This window comes from Corylus avellana, chromosome 8 (genome assembly GCF_965113065.1).
Source record: "Corylus avellana chromosome 8, dhCorAvel1.hap1.2, whole genome shotgun sequence".
Classification (NCBI taxonomy): domain Eukaryota; kingdom Viridiplantae; phylum Streptophyta; class Magnoliopsida; order Fagales; family Betulaceae; genus Corylus; species Corylus avellana.
This window is the reverse complement of record NC_142497.1, coordinates 21,298,272-21,323,809: the sequence shown is the minus strand read 5'-3', so window position 1 is coordinate 21,323,809 and position 25,538 is coordinate 21,298,272. Positions and strand designations below refer to the sequence as shown.

Here is a 25,538-nt window from a genome sequence, read left to right as displayed (position 1 = left end):
CATATATATTGACTGTATTTATTTTTATTTTTTTTATGGAAATTGTTTTATTAGGATTCATTAATTGGGGCCTTATTAAATTTGAGTCTTTTTTTCATTACTTATTTACCATGATTAGATGGCTTAATTAATGAATATGGAGGGTAATAACGGTTTTAAATTTTTTTATGGAAATATTTTTTAATTGGGGGCCTTAATTTAAGCATATATATTGACTATGTTTAATTTGTTTGTTTTTTTTATGGAAATTGTTTTTATTAGGATTCATTAATTGGGGCCTTACTAAATTTGGACCTTTTTTTAATTACTTATTTATCATGATTAGATGGCTTAATTAATGAATATAGAGGGTAATAAGGGTTTTAAATTTTTTTATGGAAATATTTTTTAATTTGAGGCCCTAGGTGAGAGCCTAACTCGCCTAGTGGTTGGGTCGACCCTGGCCTCAATCTCTCTCTCTTCCCAATAGCTATGAGATCGTCCAAGCCCCACCACCAAAAAAACGCACACACAACCACTACCCACGCTAGAGTGCTAGACGCAGCCACCAAGGCCAAGGTCTCTGAGAATCATCGCTTAGAGCTACCAGTGAGAGAGAGAGACAGAGACAAAGAGAGATCCCGGCTTGAGTAGCGAGATTCGGCTTGGGCGGTGGTTGTGCTGGGAGTTTTTTTTTTTTTTTAAGAGTGAAATAAAGGTTACATGCGGTGTTTTGCTAACATATGTTTTCTTGTTCCAAGATAATGTGTCGACTTTTCATTGGATGACACAAAAAGCTTTGGTTTGTGCCACAACCTCATAAAAAGAGCTCTCATACAATTTTAGTTTAATAGTCGTCATGTAATATGTGTTTGTGAATAAAGAAATTGACAAATAATATATTCGGATTATGATCAAGATACTTTGTTTGTGGGCAAACAATGAGAGTGGACATGTGAGACTCACTTGCTCCGAGCAATTTAGGATACGGAATTCATCTACTCAAACAGGCGAGCCTTAGAGCATTCACACTTGGCTAGTCAAAGGTTATTTTAGCTAGCCAAGATATAAATTTGAGTGAAAATGTAGCTAAATTTGGCTAGTAATTTTGTCCCAAAATTAGTGAACTACTACAATACTCACCAAATTTGATATGTGCGCTTTCAAAAAGTTAAGCGTTAAAATAAAATGACTTTTAAGCTAAAATTGAGAGAAATTTTGTTTAAGTCGGATGTAAATGCTTACAACACCTCTCTCTTAGGCCATCCAATTTTTTGTAAATATAAATTTGGACAATCCAATAACAAAGATTGATTAAAAAAAATTGATAAATTATAGATTTGGATTGAGCATTCAAGATTTAGGGTGCGTTTGGGAGTGCGTTTTCAAAAAAATAATCTGCGATTTTAAACCAAATCGTAATTTTAAGGTGTTTGGGATTGCGATTTTAAAAACGCAAATTTTAAAATCGCAAAAAAATTTGCGATTTCCATAAGCTGATTAGAAGGTGCTTATTTGAAAAAGTGCGAATTTAAAACAAAATCACGATTTCTATTAAAAAGATATTTGGCGCAATAGTTACCTTTTTTAGAACGGAAATGAAAAAAGTACCAAGAATACCCACCTAAAATATATTAAAACCCTTATTTTTTATTTTTTTTTTCTTCATCCTCTCTGTCTTGTTCATCCTTATTGGTAATTTGGTCATAAAACCGCAATTATATGCTAATGTTATCCAAACACTTAATTGATTAAAAAAGTACTTTTTAGTATGTTTTACCAAACGCTTGTGTGATTTTAAAAAGTAGCGATTTTAAAAACACAATTTTTAAAAACGCAATTTTTAAAATCGCACATATTGAAATCGCACTCCCAAACGGGCCCTTATTAGAAAGAGATTTTTTTGAATATGAATAGAAAAATTTCAACAAGATTAAGAGTTCAAATCTAGGAGAGACAACAGTCGGTTTATTATATTTGTCGAATAAGGTTGGATGAGGAAAACTTCAGTGATGCAATTCTTTTATGGAGAATTACATAAAAACCCTCAGGATCTTACTTGATCTTAAATTAAACATTATTTTTTTGGATTTATCAATGAATACTCCTATCTCAACTTCCCTCTATTCTTTTCTTCCACGTTACCTTTTCAGGCAATAAATAGGCACGTGAGAGAGAAGGTGATGCTGAAGAAACAAAAATATGAATTGAAATAATATTTTTATTTTTATTAGTGTAAATCATATAATTCAATCAGTGTAGCAATCTCTTTGTAAGCACATAACGACAAAAATTAGCTATAAATCAATCTAATAAATTGTTAAGTGTGTCTTGGGAAGCACAAATATTTTTTTAATAGTATACGTTTCTCACGTGTTAAAGGACACTTGGCAATTTAATAAATGGTTTGTAGCTAATTTATGTCCGGCACATAAAAAACATGTTTTTTTTTTTTTTTTTTTTTCCGACTTTTGCTACTGAAAAATGCTACAGAACCAAACAAATGAACTTAGAAAAATTTTCAAACTGATGTGGTAGACCGTGAGTGACAGACAAATGAGAAATAATTGCATTTTTTTAATTTAAAAATCATTGTCACGTCAGTTTGGACATTTTTCTCGGTTCATTTGTTTGGCTTTCTAGCATTTCTCTTTGCTACTACTATAATTGGGTATAGAACTTGGAATGAAAAAATAAAAAATAAAAACAAAAATCAAGATTGATGGTCAAGATTTTTTTTTTTATTACATCTAACGGTATATATAGTGTCACATCATTTGAAAATTTTAAATTAGGTAATGATATATTCACCATATATAGAAAATACTAGGTATTCTTCTAGTGTTCTCCTCTCATTTTAGTGGTAAAAAATGTAAGAAATTTCATTTAAAGTATGTCCCTTATGTCACATATATTATTATGATTATAAATATATATAATTACGGTGTTCAGTGATTTATTCCAATTAAAGCTTATTCCGTGAAATCAAATATTATGAATTAAATTGTTGATTTAATTATTGTGGAAACAAATATTTGAATTCATTATTGATTTTTATTTTGTGGAATCAAATAATATGTATTGATTATTTATTTGATTTTATTCTTTGATAAGAGGAATAATTAAGGTAACAGTTCTAATTGAGGGTCTATCAATTGACATTCACTAGTAGGCATAAGTCAGAAGAACTTCTCAATATTTTTTAGTTTTCTAGATTTTGTTGTTGATGAGTCTTCTTCATTTCACTTTAGCAAAGCAGTGGCCGGATATACTTATATAATTAAATTATTTTCACTGCTAATGTATATTGATTAGCATTTAATTATATATTGAATTCTAAAAAAAAAAAAATAGATAAATGAACATTTTAAAGGTTGACACATTAGAATAAAAGTATATTTTTAGCATTATTCATTTGAGGTATCTTTTGATTTTGGGGCCTTGATGTATATAAAGTTGATAGCTCGAGAATAGCCTTAAAAAAAAAAAAAAAAAAAAAAAAAAAAGAAGAAGAAGAAGAAAAGAAAAAGAAAAAGAAAAAGAAAAAGGAAAGCTCGAGAATCATGAGTACAAGTTGTTGTACCATAAAACAAAAGGAATGATAGTCAAGTGGGGGATTATTGATAAAAGAGGCGCAGACAGCTTTGCTTTCATTCTTTGCCTTTTAATTTCTAATGCTAAAAAGGAAGAAAGCCAATGAGTATCACTTCGAGCCCAAGTTGATTGAAAAGAGAGTTACGCGTTCACATAATGAACAAGCTTTACCCACAAGAACAAGCTTTCTACTTTCTACCACTTTTTTTTTTTTTTAAAAAAAAAGCTTTTTACCTTCTTCGAGCGGAAAAGGTAAAAAGAGAAACATTCCGGACCTTTTCATTGATTTTGTTTTAGAGCCCGTTTGGGAGTGCGATTTTCAATAAGTGCGATTTTAAAAATTGTGTTTTTAAAAATTAAGTTTTTAAAATCGCACTAGCGTTTGGTAAAACATACTAAAAAGTACTTTTTTTATCAATTGAGTGTTTGGATAACATTAGCATATAATTGCAATTTCATGACCAAATTACGAATAAGGATGAACAAGACAGAGATGATGAAGAAAAAAAAAAAAAAAAAAAAAAGGTTTTAATATATTTTAGCCTTTTAGGTGGGTATTCTTGGTATTTTTTTCATTCCCGTTCTAAAAAAGGTAACTATTGCGCCAAATATTTTTTTAATAGAAATCGTGATTTTGTTTTAAATTCGCACTTTTTCAAATAAGCACCTTCTAATCAGCTTATGAAAATCGCAGATTTTTTTGCGATTTTAAAATTTGCGTTTTTAAAATCGCAATCCCAAACACCCTAAAGTTACGATTTGATTTAAAATCGCAGATTTTTTTTTAAAAACGCACCCTTAGTCAAATTGGGAAAGGGTTATAAGTGATTAAAATACTAAAAATTGGTGACCTTCTCTATAACAAACTGAAAAAACAAAAAATAACAGCAAAAGTAAACAAACAAAAATAAAAAAATTGGCCAAATAAATGTCTTAATTATTTCTAGAGATGACACAAATTTCCTTCAAACCGGTTTAGAGGAAATTTAAAAATATGTCACCAATTAATAAGATGATGACATGTTAGTTGAGAATTAATTTAAAAAAAAATAAATAAATAAGAAATGTAGCATTTTTCTTATTTTCAAGAGACCGCACAAAGCGATTTTGTTGTTCATTGCGAAATTTTCTGTTGATCGAGCCAAACCCATAAGCCCAAAAGCTGTCACAATGCCAAACAATGTTTTGGTTTTTAGCCTTTTTTTTTTTTTGGGATATGACAATTATGGCCTTATGGGCGGCGATATATAATTCTTTTGTAAATTAACTTGACATTTTGTGTAATATTTTGAATTGAAATGAGTTATTTTAGGGTTAGAATTTTGTTTTGTTGTATTTAATGGTGTATATAATTATAGTGTCATTTTAATTAAAAATTTTGAATGGTGTGAAAACATATTCATATGCGGCAATATCTACATCATTATAATACCTATGAAATATAATTTCGACCATAAAACGAGAAATCTATTTCTTAAAACATGGAATACTATGTAAAAGTTCACATGAAACTTATCACATTAATAATTTGACCCGTAATGGCGTAATTCATGTGGCACTTAGTCATTAAAATTTTAACAGAGGCTTAAAACTAATTTTCATAAAATATGAATTATTACGCAAATTTTTTTAAAAATTATAATAACTCTGCCCCGTTTGGTAAACTCCTTCCCCTCCCCTCAATACTATTCACTTCATTTAAAAAAAAAAAAAATCAACATAAAACATTCTCATTTTTTTCACTTTTTATATCACATAATTTACTTTATATATCACATCATTTATTTTTTACTACTATTTAAATAAAAAAAATTACTATAAAACAAAAAATTTTCACTTTTTCATATCACTTTTGTACTTTTTTTTTTTTTTTTTTTTTATACTAAGCATTTTTACTTTTTTTTTTTTTTTCACATTAATGTACTCTCTAGGGACAAGGAGGGGTTTACCAAACAAAGCTGAGGGCTCGTTCTCTCGGGAAAAAACAAAAACAAAAAAGAGAAGAAAAAACTTGGTTGTTGTGTTATGCTAATAATTAAAGTCAAACCCCAGAAAGGACACCACAATTGGCATAGAAATCCACTAATTTGTATTTTTCCTGAGCAAATTCGGGAAAGGAGAGCCAAACAATCGTTATTTATAATTTCAATTTAAACAAAATGCACATGTTCATTCTTGGAGAAAGTTCTGATTGCTTGGGCGTTCCTTTCAAAATTCACGGTTCGATAAAAGCTCGACCTAAAGCTAATTGTCCCTGGAACGTCCCTGGGAGATTCGCCACAATGTCTACCTAAAGCCCGACATATCCTTTTAACTTTTTACCCATTGCCTCCGATTAGCTTTAAGGCTATGTTTGGCAAAGCCTAAAAATACTATTCAACTTTTTAAATATTTTTATTTTTTATATTACATCAATTATTTGTTATTATTATTTAAATAAAAAAATATTATTTTTTTATATTAAACATTCTTACTTTTTTACATAATCAATTTTTTGCTACAATGAAAAAGCGCATTTGCCAAACAGGCCAATTTTTTTTAGCAATTTAGCCCTAATAGTCGGTCTGGCTTTGGATTTTGCAGGTTAAAAATGTATTTTAAACAAATTCATAAAAAATATCTATATATATTGTTTGGAAATTTTTTTTTTTCTAAAAAAAAAAAAAATGTGATTTGAAAATATAAAATAAATTGTGGTTTGAAAATTTCGGTTTTCAAATACTTTTAAAAATGCACGATTTTAAAATGTCAAATTATAATTTTAAAGGTTAAAATACAATTTTACCAAATGCTCGGTAAGTAATAGATTATCGCAAATTACAAATTTATTGTAAATCTGGGGAAAAATATATGTAATGTTTGCCAATCGAGCAAGGAAAGCGAGCAAGATATTCAGTACAGTACTAACCATTTTTTAGAGGTTTGAAAATTTTGGACAGCCATATAAGTATGATTTTGTTATTATCAAGAGTGTGTTTCATTGTGGTTAAAGCAATGCCATTTTTTTTTAAAAAATAAAATAATAAGAAAAAAAGAAAGTGGTTAGAGAAAAATAACTTACCCTTGTATTTTTTTTTTTTCACACACTGTTAAAAAAAAAAAAAAAAAAAAAAAACAGTAAGAACTAAGAAGCGAGGGAGGGAGAAAGATTTGGAGTAATTGAATCTTAATGGTTGCATTTAGGGTTGATAATGTCCATTCAAAACTATGTGGTCATTTTTTTATTTTGTATATATATATATATATATATAAAAGGCATTTTTCTTCATAAAAATGGATTTTTTTTTTATTTTAAAAAAGGTCATTATTATGAAGAGAAAGACTTTTTTTTTAAAAAAAAAAAAACACCAAATAAAAAAAAAGGACTATATAGGATGTTATTGCTTAAGAAATTTTTTTTTTTTTTATAAAAAAAATAACACATAAAGAAAAAGTTGGATGTCCTCAAGAGATAGCTCAATTGATTGGGACCAAGCTTAATGAAGTGAAGCGTGACGTCATTAGTTCGAATTTCCCTTCTCCCTTTTATGTGGACATGTCCAAAAAAAAAAAAAAAATGTTTGGATCAAAGTTTACCAAAAAATTGTACCTTTATCATTTCTTTTTTCATACTGCTTAATGTTAAAAACGGCATATCTTTCTACACTGGTTTCAAATATACAGCCCAACGTTACCTTTAAAACTGGGATTTGAAGTTTTGAACTCCAACGGCCCGACCCACTTAGATAGACCAGGAATCAGGAGACATTTTAACGGTCTCGATTTCATGATCGTGGCCCGAGCCGAAGTGTAATCCTCATCCGGCACGTATAGTCTATCTGCTTGCTAAAAGTCTCTGAGAACGGACGAGAGAGAACCAAAAAAATGAACAAGGCCCAGGAGTTTCTAGCATTGACCGAAGAGGAATCGGAGAGCGTGTCGCGACTCACCGTCCCTCCTCACCGAGTTGGGGTAGAACCGAGTTTCTACGAGGACTTTGTCCTCAGAGGCATCCGAGTCGACCGGGTGGAACCAGGCTTCGTCGCCTGTACTTTCAAGGTCCCTCCTCGCCTCACCGTAAGATATCCGATCCCCTCACTAATTCCCTGAACGAGTTTCTTATATTACATGTTTGGAAATTGCTTAATCAGTAGTTTATGTTTTGGGTTTTTGATTGGATTATCGGAGCTTTATGGCAGGATCTATAGCTTGAAACAAATGCTGCTAAAATTGCTGAAACTCTGAAAATTTGCTTTCACAAACTGATAAACGCATGTTATTGTAGTATAAACTATGCAATTACGTATCCCTTTTTTGGGCGCAGTTTTCACTGAGAGGGCTGTAATTCTGCTTCTCTATCTGATTCTTTTTCCCCTGTGATTTTGAGCAATTAAAAATGCACTTCTTTTGGGATACGTAATTGCAGGATAGCAATGGGAAGTTGGCTTCAGGTGCAATTGCTAACCTTGTTGATGAAGTCGGTGGTGCTGTAGTCCATGTTGAGGGTCTCCCAATGAATGTTTCAGTGGACATGTCAATCTCTTTTATTTCGACTGCGCGGGTTCATGTAAGCTTTTGACAACATCTTAGAGTTCGACATACTTTTTTTGGTTGCTTTGGAAGTCTTATTATTAGATTGTACATGTATTTGTCATCAACCAATCTTGTTTTTGATCTTTAATGCGAGTTATTGAACACATCCTATTTCTTACTTTCTAACATGTAATGTCACTCTGACCAAAAAAAGGAAAAAACAATGCCACAGATAGATATGCTTTTTAATTGACTAAAAACTTTTCCTAAAATTTGGTCTTGAATATGGTCTCAAGGCGCTGATTCCGATTTCTCGAAAGCTTTGGTTTGTGTCATGTGCCTTTGCATACAGGATGCCACACGCCCCCATTTCGGATGCAGTTCCACCTTGCATCTTGTGCGCACAGGACACATGACGCAAGTCTTACTCTTTCTCAAGTATATTTTGGCATTGAATATGAAAAAGAACCTGAGTAATTTGGCAATCATATTAGCTTCTCTAGTGTTTTATTGTCGTGTTAAAGAAGAGGTAAAGTAAGAAGGTTTTAGTTTCATATTTGAGTACATTTTCGTACCATGTAGCTTGAGATTTGTTTTTCACCTTTTTGTCACATCTGATATCCCAAGATGGCAAATTGCAGGACGAGTTAGAGATTACTTCAAGGGTTTTAGGACAAAGAGGAGCTTACTCTGGAACAATCGTCCTTATGAGAAACAAAGCAACGGGGGAGATTATTGCTGAAGGTCGGCATTCATTGTTTGGTAGACATCACAGCAAAATCTGAATCCATTTCACATCAATGTTATGAAGGTTAACACATGTGCATGTTCTAAATTCTTCTAGACGGTTGTTCTCTTTTTGTAGTGGAGTGAATGTATCTTCAATTGAAAGATTTTTTTCAGTATTCTGGCAGTGCATGGAGTTAGGAATTTGCACTTAGTTTAATTGTTGTAAATGTGATTGGGTAATCATTTAGTTATTATAAATTCGACATGATAAAGAGATATCCGATATTTCATTTTGTGATTAAGCTTCGTTTGTTAATGATTTTTAAAGGATGTTTTTTTTGTTTGAAAAGGTGTTGTGATGTAACATAAAAATGAAAGTAGTTTTGAGTATTTTGTATTTTGGGTTGTTTGTTAATGTTTTTGTTTTGAAAAGAGAAAACAAAAAGGAAGAAAGAGAAAGTGTTATATTGCTCAAGCAAACATCATAGCTCGTTTTCATGTTCATTGAAATGCACCTTTATCTCCATAACCATGTGCAGCTAGTGCCTTTCATGGATAAGGGTCGTTATAATTGGCTATTTAAATTGCATGCAATTTCAGCGGTCTTACAGAGAGGGGGATTGCAGGGTCTGGACAGGTAGGTTTTGCATCTCAAGTTTTGTGCAGGTGAGTCTCGTAGCCAGCAACCAATTGTAGATGATCTTGATCTGCTTCCCATACCATGCAACAAGGGATACAAATAGTGATTGGAATTTCAGATGTAATTTTTAAAATTCGTAAATTTAAACAAAGCAAAAAATGCTTCATAATTTTTTCAATTGAAATTGTAGGCAGACAAGCAAATGCAAATTCACCTACATAATTTTTTTTTTTTTTTTACATGTCCGCACAAGAGGTGGAGATGAGTCGAACTAGTGACATCCGCTTTATTAGGCATGATCCCAACCGATTAAGCTATCTCTTAGAGACTACATAAAAATTTTGGCGAGAGGTCTATTGCTGATTTTAATCCCAAATAGACCTGCCCTGACAATGAGACATGGTGGACCTTAATATAATTCATGTCTACCTACCTAAGCCCAATGCCTAGCCGACAAGGACTCGGCCGAGTTTGACATGCAAACCATCCACAAAACAAAGGGCTCGTTTGCCTATACTTTTTTATTTTTTATTTTTATAGTTGTGATGTGACGTAGAGATGAAAGTAGTTTTTAGTATTATGTGAATATTTTATGTATTGAGTAGTTTATTAATGTTTCTTTTATCTGTTAAGTAAAATGCAACATTAAAAAGTATTAGCAAGCGAGCCCAAATGTTTCTAGAAGTTTACTGTAAAAGAATCAACTCGAATTTGAATTGTATAAACTTATTCAGATTTAACCTAAACATAAGTTAAGGAAAAATACATTTAGCCTCTCACACTGATATTCCTGTAGCACTTAATATTTTCAAACTTTAAAAAGTGATACTTATGCTTTCAACTCATACTTTCCAACGACGGGTATGCTATGGTTTTTCAATAGCATTTTGCTGTCAAATTGGATGAGAAATGTGAAATTTGTGCCGCATGCGATTTTTTTAACTTAAACTTTCTAAAGTTTCAGCCAGAGTCTTTTTAGGGGAAATGTATGCAAAACCAACTTTAGCAAATGGGGCACTTTAGAAAGTTTATGTTAAAAAAAAAATCACTTGCGACCCGTGTACACATTTTTCATTTATTTTGACAGAAAATGACGGTAGAGGGTGTTAAGTACTATTCACTTACCAATTGAATAAAAAAATTAAAAAAGAGTTTCTTTCTCCCATCTTCTCTTCTATGTTTCTCTCTTATCATTTAATAGTTAAAGAAAGAATAAACAAATATTTTAAAAAATAATATTTAAATATAATAGTAAAAAGAGATTGTTAAAATAGTGAGGCTGCTGAGAAAATAAATGTGTAACTCATTTATTGGAGATGAACAAAACAATTAATTAAGATAAATGTAACGAATACAATGAATAAGTTACAGATCAGTTTGGTAAGGTTTTTTTGATAAAAGATTTGGTACCCTTAACATTTATCTAAAATACGTCTAATGTAAAATAATTATAATAATTTGTTTTTGACAAAAAAAAAAATTATAAGCATTACTGTATTCTATTATAATCTTCTAACTTTATGTCAACATTAGCATCTAGATAACCATAGAGAAAACTTAGGGAGAAAAAAACCATACATGTGGGGAGGAGGGAGCATTTCTCCTCCTCCCTACTCCCATCTTCTTTCCTCCCTCTCCCCTTCTTTGTTTTTTTTCCTTTTTCAATTTATTTTTTTGGTTTCTCCGACCAGTCCAGTTGCTCCGCCATTCATTTGCTTATACTGTGTTGCCTTCGTCCGCCATCCACCATGTTGTGCCGCTCTTTGCCTCCCCATAATTGGTTGAGCTTTTCGCATCCTTCGCCTTAGTTAGTTAGTTGTCGTAGCTGTTTGTTGGTTTTTTTTTTATTGTGTTTTTGTTGTTTTTTTGAATAAGGATTTGACTTATCTTCTTTTCTTTCTTTTATTTTTTTGACATATCGACACAAAATGGGGAGGATGATTCGAACTAGTGACCTCCGCTTCATTAGTCGTAGTCCCAGCCGATTGAGCTACATTTTGAGAACAGATTTGACTTATCCTTAGATCTGCTTTTATGAGTGATTTTTGGGGTGAAGGTTTTTGTCATGGCTTTTGGGTCGAGGAGGATTAGTTTCGGTGTGAGAGTTTTGCCCTTGTGGTCGAGAAAATAAATGTTGTGTATTAAATTGAGTTTGTCTAGAGCAGATCTGTTTGGACATGGGTTAGCAGATATTGAAGTCATAAATAAGACTTGATTGTAAGATTTTTATGTTTGTCTTTATAATGTTGTAACTTCATAACTTTAACTATGATTTATCAAAGTTTTATGGTCTCAATCTTTTTTCAATGAATAAATATGAAAGGAAAATGTTAAGGTCACAACATAAATCCAACTTATGGCCAACTTTTCTTCTACGTGTCATTTAAATAAAAAAAATTGATAGAGAGGATTTTGAGATTTTGAAAATTTGGGAAAAAAAATAATTTGTTTGGTTTAAAATTCAAATTTTTTTTACACGTAGGAGAGAAGTTGGCAATGAGTTGGGTTTGTGTTGTGTCCGTATCAAATCTCAATATGAAATAGTTGTTTTTTTTTAAAAAAAATCTAGATAACTCTATTAACCAATTGAATTCCCAATTCACCCTCGACCTCTCTGCATGCAGCAGAGGACAAGCCTGGTAATATGGATTGGGATCCCCTCATAAAATTGTTCATCAATTTTTTATTTATTTTTTTATTAAATCCTAGCCATCCATTCTCATCCAACAACTAGAAATCCGCCACGTGTCTCACTTAATATAAAATAATAAAATATTATTTAAATTTTAAAAATAAATATAAAATAAAATAATAAAATATTAAAAAAATTTATTAAAAAACATGGGATGGTTTTGGCCACCCATTTTCTCCCTAGGCCACCCCCAAAGGCCGGTTGGAGGTGGCCGATCCACCCCTAGGGCCCCCGAAACCACCCCCAAAGACAGGTTGGGGGTGGCCGAAGCCACCCACAAGGGCCCGAGCCACCCCCTAAGGCCAAGCCCGTAATCAAACAGCATTTGCTGAACTAGGGTAGCTAGCTACCTCTTAGGGGAAAAATGAGGTGGCCAAACCACCTCATGTTTTTAATAATTTTATATTTATTTTTAAAATTTAAATAATATTTTATTATCTTACATTAAGTGGGACACGTGACATATTGGTAGCTTTTTGATTAAAATGAATGAACATGATTAAAAAAAAAAAAGGGTAAAGTCCACATACCCCCCTTAAACTACCACCCAATTGATAATGTACCCCTCAAACTTTCAATTGTAACAATGTTCCTTCCAAACTACCAAAACATTGTCAATGTCCCCCCAAGGCTAGCAATAAGACAAAAATGCCCCTATAGATTTATCAATAAGACAAAAATATCCCTATAAATTTTAATTTTTAAAATTTTTTTTTTAAAAAAAAACGAAAAAATTTTAATTTAAAAATAATATTAAAAAAAAATTAAACAAAAATTTTTATTTTTTTTTAAAACGGAAATTTTTATTTTTTTAAAAAACTATTTTTTTATTTAGTTTTAAAAAACAAAAAATTTCATTTTATTAAGCGAAAATTTAATTTTTTTAAACGAAAATTTTCAATTTTTATATAAAAAAAAAAAATCGAAATTTTTTTAATTTTTTTCTTATAAAATTGATTTTAAAAAGGAAAAAATTGGCCAAGTTTGGATTTTTTTTTTTTTTGTTAGTTTTAGATTTTTTCTAGAAGTTTTAGTATTTTTGTTTATATTTTATTAAGGGTAATTTCGTCATTGGGGGAATATTGACAATTTTTGGTAGTTTGGGGGGAACATTGTCACAATTAAAAGTTTGAGGGAATATTGTCAATTGAGTGGTAATTTGAGGGAGTTACGTGGACTTTATAAAAAAAAAAAAAAAAAAAAGGGGAAAGTCCACTTAACCCCTTCAAACTACCACTCAATTGACAATGTCCCCCCCAAACTTTCAATTGTGACAACGTCCCCCCAAACTACCAAAAATTGTCAATGTTCCCCCCAATGACAAAATTACCCTTAGTCAAATAAAAAAAAAAATAAAAAAAAACTAAAACTTCTAGAAAAAACCTAAAACTAACAAAAAAGAAAAGAAAAAAAAAATCCAAACGATGGCCAATTTTTATAAGAAAAAAATTAAAAAAATTTCGATTTTTTTTTTATATATAAAAATTGAAAATTTTCGTTTTTTTTTTTTTTTTTTTTTTTTTTTTTAAATTTTTGTTTTATAATTTTATTTAAATAAAAATTTACGTTTAAAAAAAATAAAATTTTCGTTTAATAAAATGAAATTTTTTGTTTTTTAAAACTAAATAAAAAAATTAGTTTTTTTTTTTAAGAATAAAAATTTCCGTTTAAAAAAAAAATAAAAAATTTTGTTTAAAAAAAATTGTTTTTTTTTTTAAATATTATCTTTCAATTAAAATTTTTTGTTTTTTAAAAAATCAATTTTTTTTTTGACTTTATAGGGGTATTTTTGTCTTAATGAGAAATCTATAGGGGCATTTTTGTCCTATGGCTAGTCTTGGGGGGACATTGACAATGTTTTGGTACTTTGGGGGGGACATTGTCACAATTGAAAGTTTAGGGGGACATTGTCAATTGAGTGGTAGTTTGAGGGGGGTATGTGGACTTTACCCAAAAAAAAAAAAAAAAAATGATAGGTAATTTTAGGGGCATGGCCGGGGATCCCAATCCCGGTAATATACCCAGTATCATCACACTAGCGACTCCTCCTGCAGCAGAGTACTCTGTGTTGCTTTCTCCGCCACTGCCCCTCGCCTCGCCATGAGCTCTGCAGTCTCTCTCCATCGTCCACTTCATCGCAATTCTCTCACAGCTTTCCATAACGCGAGAATAATTTCTTCGCGTTTCGTCGGATTGCCAAACAGAGACTGCTTCAGAAACGTTTCTTTGAGGAGTTCTGTGCTGAGAATTGGACTTCGGCATGGCTCCTCTGAGCTTCGCGATCCTCGCTCTTTTCGATTTAGGGTTTCTTCGGAAGACGCTTCGCTCGGGGCGTTGCCGGAGGAGAACGAAGTGCAGGCCCCGAGCTTCTCCGAGTTTATCACTTCGGAGAGAGTGAAAGTGGTGGCGATGCTGGCCTTGGCTCTGGCGCTTTGCAATGCGGACAGAGTTGTGATGTCGGTGGCAATCGTGCCTTTGTCTCTCTCTCGCGGATGGAGCCGATCGTTCTCTGGTATTGTTCAGGTGGTTTTTTGTCACACACACTCTCTCTCTCTCACGTACACACAGACACATGAGGAGCCTTTGTTGATGGCATATGGTCTGTTTGGTTTCCGAGAAAGAAATATATCTAAGAAGAAAACCATCGATGCCGTTATTGAACTTCGATTGTCTCAAGATAGGAATGTATGAAGTGGCACTATTTTGATTTTGATTTTTATAATTGAGAGTAAACTCGGAATGTGATCAACTAAATTGCTAACTAGAAATTATGAAAGATAGCTTTTTGTTTGTTTATGTATTGATTTTTTGTTTATTTTTTGGCCTAAAGTTTTTAGACTTTAAATAAAATTATAATGAATAATTTGCCAATGAAAAGTATTCTTCTTCTTTTTTCTCATTCTAGATAGGCATTTCTCTTGTATGGGTTTTGCTTTTCGTTTTCTAATGATATTTTGATTGCTTACAAAAAAAAAAAAAAAAAGCCAATGATATGGTTAAAAAATCAAGTAGCTTATGTAGATGATTTTCCACTAGTGAATTTTTCAGTTTACTATGTCAATTAGACTCCAAGTGTAGCGTTGTGCTTAATGTCCAAACTAAGGCTTAATGGATTCTCGAAGTAAGTGGTTATGATGGTAGTTTTATTCGTCTTATAACAAATTATTTACTTTTAGTTGCCCCTGGCTCATTGATAGACACTTATGGCAGTCATCTTTCCTGTGGGGATATCTGATTTCGCCAATAGCTGGAGGAACTCTAGTGGATTATTATGGTGGTAAGGTGGTCATGGGGTGGGGCGTGGCTTTATGGTCACTTGCTACCTTTCTAACTCCCTGGGCTGCAGAGACTTCTTTGTGGGCCCTTCTTGCCATGCGAGCTCTGCTTGGTGTTGCTGAAGGTGTAGCTCTTCCTTGCATGAACAACATGGTAGCAAGGTATTGATGGTTTACAAAGTTAAGGTTTTGCTATGTTAACAATATAATGATGATATAACAAAATGTGCTAGTGAACGCTATCTTGTAGTTTAAGAAGTTGGTGAGGCTTAAATGTTAAAGAATGTCTGAAATTTTTGTTTTAGATGGTTCCCTCAAATGGAACGAGCCAGGGCTGTTGGACTTGCAATGGCTGGTTTTCAGCTTGGAAGTGCTATAGGACTCACACTTTCTCCAATCCTCATGTCACAAGGTGGTATATTTGGACCGTTTGTAATTTTTGGATTATCTGGATTTCTGTGGGTTTTGGTATGGTTATCTGCAATATCAAGAACTCCTGACAGAAATCCTCAGATATCAAAATCGGAATTGGAGTACATATTGGACAAGAGGCAGAAATCCTTCCCAACGGAGAGTAGACCTAAGACAACAAGAGTGATCCCTCCTTTCAGACGCTTGCTTTCTAAACTGCCAACATGGTCCCTAATTGTTGCAAATGCCATGCATAGCTGGGTAATGCATTCATATCTTGCACTAGTTTCTTTTAAGGACCATGTTATTAAGATTGTTAGATATGCTCAATATGTCATTTGGTTTGATAGTGTTCTCTGGTAGCTATTGTACTCCAGCTTGGATAAGAGTATCCTAAGTCAGTTAACCCTAAAACTAGTCTATTCTTCTATGGAAAATGCTAGGCTACAAACACATTTTACAAAAAACCTTTTACAAACTGATGTGGCACAACATGATTGGATTTCTCAAAATTTGAATTTATCTCATATCTAATCATGTTGTGCCACATTAGTTTGTAAAAGTTTTTTTGTAAAATGTGTTTGTAAGCCTAGCATTCCTCTTCTTTTACCCCCCTGTACCCACCCAAAGAAAGGGGAAAAGTAGCTCATCTATGTACGTCACTATTTGGTTGTCAATTCTTCCCCAACATCTGAAGAAAAAAACAATCTGAGAAGTACCAGTTTAATCAGGCACAGAGGAAAGCTAAGTCTACCTTATTATAGTGCAAAGTTTACTTGGGAAGAAATGATTATTGAGTGTGTTTGTGTGTGTATATGTGCCTGCACATGTCTATCTGTTATCCACCCTTATCTGTAGATTATATATGTCTATGCAAACTCATTACAGTTATTTTTAGATTATACATGCCCATGCAAACTCATCTTTCATCTTCTTCTTCTTCTTTTTGTTGCAGGGTTTTTTTGTAATTCTTTCCTGGATGCCCATTTATTTCAACTCGGTAAGTCCAAATACTTGGCTATGGTCTATGATTCCTAATTAAGAGTGGTCGATGCCTGATACAACATCTACCTATTGTGAATTACAATTTCTGCTGCAGATATATCACGTTGACCTCAGACAAGCTGCGTGGTTTAGTGCTGTTCCATGGGCTGTGATGGCTATCATGGGATATTTTGGTGGTTTGTGGTCAGATTTGTTGATACAAAGTGGTATAAGTGTAACTTTGACTCGTAAAATCATGCAGGTGCAGCATTTTTCTGAACCGTCAATTTAATTTGCAGCACGAGGTCATTTCTCAGTGATAAGCCTAGTTTCTAAATTATAGTTTTTAATCTGATCAAGAAATCAAGGGAGTAAGTCATATCTACTGTTTTAACAGTAATGAGGTATTCAGTTGGAGCATACATAAACCAATTTGAAGGTACTTGCTTTGAAAATTAATTCAAAACGAAGAAACTAGATCCAGAAGAAATCATTATCTTTTTATATGATCTTTTTAATATAAATTGCGTTGTAAGCTTTACTAAATACTTAATTTCTTCCATAGAGATTATCACAGTTTATCAAAGATCCACTCGCTTTAAAGCCAAGCCTCCTTCCTTAGCACAAGCTCTAAGCGATAATAATTCCATGGACACATAGGCATGTTGCATCATCAATATCTTGCTTGGTTATGGTTGTTTTTCCCCTCTTTCTGGTGATAATGAAAATAGGTTGTTGATGACATACTTCATCTTTCTCATGACCTTTTGTGTCTGTCATCAGTGTCTGCTTGTTTTTTGTTGTTGTTTGGTATCTGATTTTCTCAATTTGTTTTAAATTATATTAAAAATCTTCATCTTTTCTGCAGTCAATTGGTTTTGTTGGTCCGGGGATTGCTCTTATTGGTTTAACTACAGCAAAAAGTCCAACAATCGCTTCTGCTTGGCTTACTTTAGCCGTTGGGCTGAAATCTTTCAGTCATTCTGGTTTTCTTGTGAACCTTCAGGTTGATGTAGTGAATAAACTTGATGTTTAATCTTTAAAATTGAATGGATGTTTCCCTCTAACATTTCACTTTGTCTTTTCGTCACAGGAGATCGCTCCACATTATGCTGGTGTATTACATGGTATTATTATGTTTATCTCTCTATATATCTAACTTGTTTGATCTTAAGTTATTCTTCTTCTTTTTCTTTTTTTCACATTTGATTTAATTTTTTTCATTTGAAATGTTTTATTACACAATCACCCTCACTTTGAAAACTTCTTGATAGTGCGAATAACAATATTTAAAAAATCCTACTCTACATAAAAGGTATGACAATGGCTGGCTGAACAGCAGTATTCATTGTCCTTGTGCAGTGGTCTGGATCTCCTTTTAAAATTGTCAACCTTAAAGTCGAGTAAAAATTTTTGATGTTATTATATCGTAGCCTTTTGAACTCCATTGTGCCTTATACCCTAAAGAGTAGCTTACAATATCTGAGGTTCCCCTCCTTGGTATATGAGCTTTTAATATTAGATATCTTCGCAATGGACTTTAGAATTATGTATCATTCTTTTTCGGGAAATAAACAACTAAATATGCAAAATTTGATCTGCTTCTGATCTGATGAGAAATCAAGAAAGTACTGAGTGTTTCTGAACATTGTAATTGGGGATGGTATGTGATAAGAACCACTTCATTTCTGGTTTTAGGAATGTCAAATACGGCTGGAACATTGGCTGCTATCGTAGGAACAGTTGGAGCTGGTTTCTTTGTTGAGCTGGTGGGTTCTTTCCAAGGATTCCTGTTGCTCACTTCACTCTTATATTTTCTTTCTTCCCTTTTCTACATCCTGTTTTCCACTGGAGAGAGAGTAAATTTTGATGAAACAGGTCAGTATCATGTTCAGATATGTTGATTCTTTGAATTTGCTCTTTTTCTGGGGTTCTGAATTGATGTTTTGGCTATTCTAGGACAGTGTTGCTTAAAGATGATGTCTTACGCGCACCTTATATATAATATCAGTCACAAATTGTTAGCATTTCGATAATATATGTGAGAAAATCTTAATTGCATGACATTCTCATATTTATTAAGTATATTCTAAGGTTCCGTTTGTTTCGACGTAAAATATTTTTTGAAAATTTTTTTCCTTGTTTTGGAGTATTTGGTGCGGCATAATATATTTGTCAACCTGAAAATGCTTTCAGTTAGACCAAGGAAAATAATTTTCACAAGTCGTAAAATGGTTTACGTTTTTCATCTACATAAACCATTTTCCATTGTTCTCCCACACTCTCGGGCATGCAATTGTTGGAGGGCCTCTTATGGTGCCTGCATGCTCGAGCAGGTCAAGTGGGCCCCACAAGGGCACTCTCACAATTATCTGCCAAATTGAAAGCAAGATGGGCATGCAATTGCACTATATCTTAATCCTACCCTCGTAGGCCTTCATTCTCAATCTCTTTCTCAGCAGCTCCTCTTTGCCGACTTTCTCGTCCTCACAACTACTTAAGTTATATCTGGTATATGAAGATATAAGAAATATCTTACTATTTTTCATACGAGCTAGAAAATGTTTTTCGAGCCATTTTCAGGTTACAAACAAACAACAAAAATAACCACTTTTTTTGGAAAATGTTTTTAGCTTTCCGACAAAATATCTCACGCAGAAACAAATGGAGCTTTAAGTACAAAAATTATGCAGCTTTAACAGAATGTGTGATCGCTATGTTCTAGTTTTCTTTTAGGCACTCTCATTCTCATTTTTAATATTCCTAATGGTGTGTATTACATTATTGCTTTACAGTTCCCTGCTGAGATTCCAAGACTCTCGCTACACACGACCGTTTGTTGATGGATTGTTTGGTCAACTGTAACTAAAGGATTTGACTCGGAAGGATTGTAGAGAATGTTGGAAAGAGGGATCGTTCCTCTGTAGAAGTAATAGCTTCAACCCCTTAAGCCAGGGGTATGTATTCAAAGAAATGTACAGTCGATGAATTTTACTTTCTCTCATGCATCAACTGACTGTTTCAGGTGCATCTGTTTTTTGTTTTAATTATTCTACCAAATGTGTAATATATGTGTAAGATCTTTTAAGGAAGAATTGTCCTGTCTTTGTATTCATATATTAGATTCTCATCTTATTCTTAGAAGGCAGACGCTTCGTTTCATCTCAACCAGCTATTATTTAGAAAAGCTATAAAAGTTTTCGTTTAACGATGTAGACTTTATTCATATTTAGCATTTCTCTTAATTAATTATTTTGGTCATTAATAAACTTTACATCATTTTAGTACCCATATTTTGGCAAAAGATTTAGTACCCCTAACATTTCCAAATGTTTTAAGGTGATTAACCCAATAAACCGACAATAAGAATTGGTGAGATTGTAAATTTATTTGCCTGATTGAGTCGTAAAGTGTGCCGTCATGTAAGTTTTCACTGGGGAAGGGGAGTTGAGGAGAGAAGCGGTAAGTAGAAAATATTTCATGCCTTAAAAAAGCTTAAACTATTTTACGAAAAATCCATGTCGACCAAAAATGGTTTTTAGGGTCATTTTAAATTTGTGGTTTTAAAATGTGTAATTTAAAAATTGGGGAAAATGCAGTTTATTTCCCTGAAGTTTCAGGAGTTTTTCAATTTCAACCCCAAAGTTCAAAAATTGGTAATCTACTCTTCTGAAGTTTCAAAAATTGGCAATTAAACCTTCCGTTTAATTTTTCCGTTAAATTGGACGGAATTTTTTTTTTAAAAAAAAAAAACCTGAGGGTAGTGATGTAATTTAATAGATTTCCGTCCATTTAGACGGAAAAATTAAACGGAGGGTTTTAAATTGCCAATTTTTGAAACTTCAGAGGGGTAAATTGCCAATTTTTGAACTTTGAGATTAAAATTGAAAAACCCTTAAAACTTCAGGAGGTAAACTGCATTTTCTCCTTAAAAATGAGTGCTTACAAAATAATGAAATATCCTTTTTTTTTTTTTTTTTTTTAATGAAATAGTAAATTTGCATAGAAGAGAAAACGATATGTACAAACACTCTAGCAACCAAAGTCCTAGACCCTCCACTTACAAAGTCCCGCATGAAACTAACTAATCAACAATCGGCCAAGCAGAGACAAACAAATGAACTAAAGTGTACAATGGAAACTAACCAAAGACAACCTACACCAGCAAAGTCCCACAGGCAGCAAACATATTGCTCTACAACAAACCAAACAGCCAACTTCACAAACAGTAGCAAAAAAAACAAAAATCAGCAAGCCACATCTCTCAGAATCTTTAGAGGAAGATTCCAGTTATGACATACTTGCAGATTTTTTTTCGTTCTTTTTTTTTTCTTTCTAAAAGCTTGATTTTCCCTTTAGCTACAAAATACGATCTTTTAAAAATGTAGTTAAACTTATAATAACATTGCGATTTAACTTTTAAACTCGTACGTTTTAAAAACGCACTCTCTGCTCAGTGGCGGAGCCAGCTATGTATTATTGGGGGTGCCGCTAAAATTTTTTTGGCGTCCTAAAAATTTGGTAATTCACACAATATATGTATCACAAAAAATATCTATAAAAGTTCATAAATATGTGTTGAAAAGTGGTAGGTAAAATTGTAAATTTTTTTTTTTTTTTTTTTTTTACGTGTTTTAGATTTTATTTAAAATTACACTTTTTGGCCCATGAAATGACAAAACCATGAAAATACTGAAAATGTGTTTTATATCAAAACAACGTTCTTATTTCTCTACATCTCATCTTCGTTCTATATTTGTCCATAAAAAACAAAAGCAAAAAAACACGGGAATCAAACAAAGATCTAGCAGTCAAGAATTTCAAAGAGGGGGATAAAAGGTTGAATTCACACGTAACGTTAAACTTTTAAGCAATTTGACTTTCTAGAATGCTGATGCGCGGGGATGTCAGAATAGTCAACGTAGTAATAACATTCGCCTTGAGTTGCTTGAAACGGTCTCCCAACCATAAAATATTTAATATTGACCCTCAAATCTTACCAACTGATATTATCAAACCCTCCAAGGCCAAAGCCAAGCACGACATGTTCAAAATCACAAAGCCAAAAGCCCCTCACCTCATCAGCTCTGCAGATGGAGAAATCACCGACTCCCCAAAACTTCTATCTCCGACATGGACAGGCCGGCAACAACACAGACAAGCACAATGATAGAACTCACCCTGTCTTCAAATTCTTCAGAGTTGCAGCCAAGAGGGTTGCTGGAGTTTTCACCAAATTTATTTTCACCAGGAAAAAGGTCAACTTGGAAGAAACTAGACCCATTTCCAGCGGAAACAACGGCCAAATGAGAGGGGTTTCCTGTAAGTTTTCTGATTTTCATTTTGCTGAAACATTTTGGAATATAGGATCCACAAGGATAAAACATGTCATTCAAATTTCATAGTCATCTACATTGATCAAATCACAAGCTCCCACCTACAAAACATGTGGTTTTACAGCTTCAATTCCCTGTACAAGGCAGGCAATCATCTGAATATGGAGTCATCTAAATATGTGTGTCAAGTAATGGAACTGTAACTAGTGTTTCCTATGATATGCAGTTTCAACAGATCCTTCTTCTGGGAGCAGCGCTAAGAGTTCATCAGTATTCAAGTATTCTCAATCTAGTGGCTCTTCTGCTGTTTCCACTGGACAGGTGGGGAATTTCTCCATTGAAGAGATTTATAAGGCAACCGAAAATTTCTCCCCTGTTAATAAAATTGGGGAAGGTGGGTTTGGAACTGTGTACAAGGGGAGGCTCAGAGATGGGACTCTTGTTGCAGTAAAGCGCGCGAAAAAGGTACACTATTATGCCTTTCGATTGATAATGCTGAAAATTTATATGCAACAATGTAAGGATATTGCTTGAATTGTCATCTGCAAAGTTACTGTTTTTGATGTGGTTAAGGTACAATGATATCAAAGAATTGTTAGAAGCAAAGAATTGTTAGAGATCATATGGCATCATTGTGTATAATGACTTGAAAATATGTGGCAGGACATGCGTGACAAGGTCGACTTCAGGAATGAAATACTCGCCTTGTCGATGATTGAGCATCTGAATTTGGTAAGGTTATATGGATATCTGGAGCAAGGAGATGAGCAGATCATTCTGGTTGAATATGTCAGCAATGGAACACTTCGGGAACATCTAGATGGTATGGAGCAACTATTGTTTACCTAACTCCCAAGGATAATAGTCACTGGAATCAAGGAAAGCAGAAAAATGTGCTAACTGCCCTTGAAACCTTCAAAGTAACCAACTAATCCTGTTGAGCTTTTGTCCAATTCCATGAAGCAGAAGAGTTAGGAGCGTTTGGCAACCCCTTTGCCCCTTTTTTACTGTTCACGCCACTTTAAAAATCAAAACATTGCAACTTTTTTCACTTTTTATATCACATAATTTACTTTTTATTACTATTCAAATAAAAAAATCACTACAAAACAAAACTTTTTCACTTTTCAATACAAAAAATTCAAAAATTTGTACCACATCAACCATTTTCAGTTACAGTGACGAAGGAAAAAAGGGTTGCCAAACACACCCTATGCATTCTGATAATATGTTAAGGATGAGAAAATAACAGAAAATGCATTCTAATAATATGATTCTGCTGTAAACACCTAGCTCTTTCTTTCAGTTTCATTGACTTGAAAAATGCTTTGTAGTCTGTGGGGAGACAATTATGAGGTATCAAGTCTCTCCTTCAATCTCAATGCCAAAACTAAATCCATTTCTACCTGAAAAATTTACGATCTGCTAGCTGAGTGTTTGGTTGGCTCTTAGCAAGGTTTGGCTAGAAATCGGAGACCCTATCCATTGTAGATTCTACTTATTTTTTCTTATAGTAGTAGTTATTTACCTACGGGCAGAAAGAACAGATGTCAGTATAATAGCCAAATCGTTGAGTACTTATTAACAACGGCTCCCTTTGTTAATGCTTTTTAGATGTGCTTTTTGTTTTTTTATTTGAAAAAGTGTTATGATGTAACATAAAGGTGAAAATAGTTTTAAGTATTTTGTGTTTTAGGGAGAAAGAAAAAGTTTTCTTAAACAAAGCCCTTTTTGCAGGTACACAGGGAAATGTACTTGAACTTGCAGAAAGGCTAGAGATTGCAATTGATGTAGCTCATGCAATTACCTACCTTCACGTGTATACAGGTATGCAGATGATTTCATTCAAAATTTGGGCCAGTTTAACTCCAAAATGGCTAAATTCTTAGGAACTCTCCTCTTGTTATATTCTGAAAATTAAAGAATCATTCATAGGTGCAATGTGGGACAGTTCTGAGAAATGAACTCCTTGGTCAATAACATAACTATTTGTGACACCATTTTCTTATTGTAAAAGCACTTGGAGACCTGAACGTTTTTCATGTAATTTAACAGATCAGCCAGTAATTCACAGAGACATAAAAGCATCAAACATCCTCATAACAGAGAAACTGCGTGCCAAAGTGGCAGACTTTGGGTTTGCACGATTAGCCTCAAGAGACGACGATGCAACTCATGTTTCAACTCAAGTCAAAGGAACAGCTGGATATTTGGATCCTGAATACCTCAAAACGAATCAACTCACCGACAAGAGTGATGTTTACTCCTTTGGCGTCGTGCTTGTAGAACTGATGACTGGAAGAAAACCCATTGAACTGAAGAGACCGCCCAGCGAGCGGATAACAATAAGATGGGTAAGCATTCTGACATCCCAGTAAAAAGACATAAACATGGTAATCTTCTGAAGTAGCCTCATTTTAAAGCACACAGTGAACTAATTACAACCGGACTTTTGCTTTTAACACACAAAGCCATGCCTAGTCATAAGTTAAGTGTTGATCATTATTCATTTAAGACCTTTATAATCTTGGAAGTCATATACAAGTAGAAACTTTGATATTATTGTATTTTCTTATTTTATACACCTGTGCATGTGTGTTTCCCATTGATTCATATATTGCTATTTTCATTGATTAAATAAAGAATTGACTGCAATTCTAAAAATCACAAGAAAGTATTCAATATAATCAAACCAAATATCGGAGTTTTGCGCAGAAATGATTAAATGGAAAGCAAAAGAAGAAAGAATCAAATCTAAAAGCAACAAAGTGCATGTAACAATCTTGATCAGCTGCTTGGATAGTTGCTTGTTCATAAGATGACTGCATAGCATATCCTTTAGTATCACCTCGTAGATACTCAATGAGAAGCTTCCAATCAATGAACTATCAAAACAGAAAAACTAAAAAAAAAAAAAAACAATTTCATGTATGCAGGCAATTAAGAAATTGAAAGAAGGGGAAGCTGTAAATGCCATAGACCCAAGGCTGCAAAGGAGCTCGGCATCGATCATGGTAGTGGAGAAGGTACTCAAACTAGCTCACCAATGCCTTGCGCCTTATAGAAAATCAAGACCTTCCATGAAACAATGTGTTGAGGCATTATGGGAAATCCGAAAAGATTTAAGAGAAAGCTCCATTCCTCCTCCTCTCCCTCTTACTTCTCAACATTCCGCAGAATTTCCTGAGAGAGATGCTAAGAAGAGTTGGGATACAGCTTCTGGTACTGAAGATGTTGAGAGCCACAAATTTATCTCTGCATGATTAAGTGGTAATTAAGAATTTGATATGAATAGTGTTATTCTGTATCTTTGTAATTCTTCTTGGTGAACAAAATCAACACATTCAATTATTATTCGTTTAATGAGTTTGTATTCATTCTTTTGA

At 33.1% G+C, this 25,538-nt stretch overlaps 3 protein-coding genes across 6 annotated transcripts; all 3 read left to right on the top strand.

Moving 5' to 3' along the window:
* The first annotated feature begins 7,380 nt into the window (after positions 1-7,380).
* On the top strand, positions 7,381-9,107 carry LOC132164327 (Thioesterase superfamily protein). The gene is made up of 3 exons (XM_059574819.2): positions 7,381-7,629; positions 7,979-8,119; positions 8,727-9,107. Exons 1-3 carry the CDS (start codon positions 7,438-7,440, stop codon positions 8,868-8,870), a joined length of 477 nt encoding a protein of 158 aa, XP_059430802.2. The 5' UTR covers positions 7,381-7,437; the 3' UTR covers positions 8,871-9,107.
* Positions 9,108-14,155: 5,048 nt separating this feature from the next.
* On the top strand, positions 14,156-19,952 carry PHT4;3 (phosphate transporter 4;3). Of its 4 annotated transcripts, none has more exons than XM_059574646.2 (9): positions 14,156-14,669; positions 15,357-15,583; positions 15,727-16,093; positions 16,788-16,832; positions 16,932-17,078; positions 17,685-17,822; positions 17,910-17,943; positions 18,515-18,694; positions 19,612-19,952. In XM_059574646.2, exons 1-9 carry the CDS (start codon positions 14,247-14,249, stop codon positions 19,620-19,622), a joined length of 1,572 nt encoding a protein of 523 aa, XP_059430629.2. In that variant the 5' UTR covers positions 14,156-14,246; the 3' UTR covers positions 19,623-19,952. The 4 variants fall into 4 exon arrangements, with proteins under 4 accessions (XP_059430629.2, XP_059430630.1, XP_059430631.1 ...); XM_059574647.2 differs by having other exon boundaries at positions 14,591-14,669; positions 15,344-15,583; XM_059574648.2 differs by having other exon boundaries at positions 14,605-14,669; positions 15,323-15,583.
* Positions 19,953-21,845: 1,893 nt separating this feature from the next.
* Positions 21,846-25,538, top strand: CRCK1 (calmodulin-binding receptor-like cytoplasmic kinase 1). The gene is made up of 6 exons (XM_059574637.2): positions 21,846-22,138; positions 22,379-22,617; positions 22,816-22,975; positions 23,890-23,979; positions 24,208-24,506; positions 25,089-25,538. The coding sequence occupies exons 1-6, from the start codon at positions 21,910-21,912 to the stop codon at positions 25,413-25,415; spliced, it is 1,344 nt and encodes a 447-aa protein (XP_059430620.2). The 5' UTR covers positions 21,846-21,909; the 3' UTR covers positions 25,416-25,538.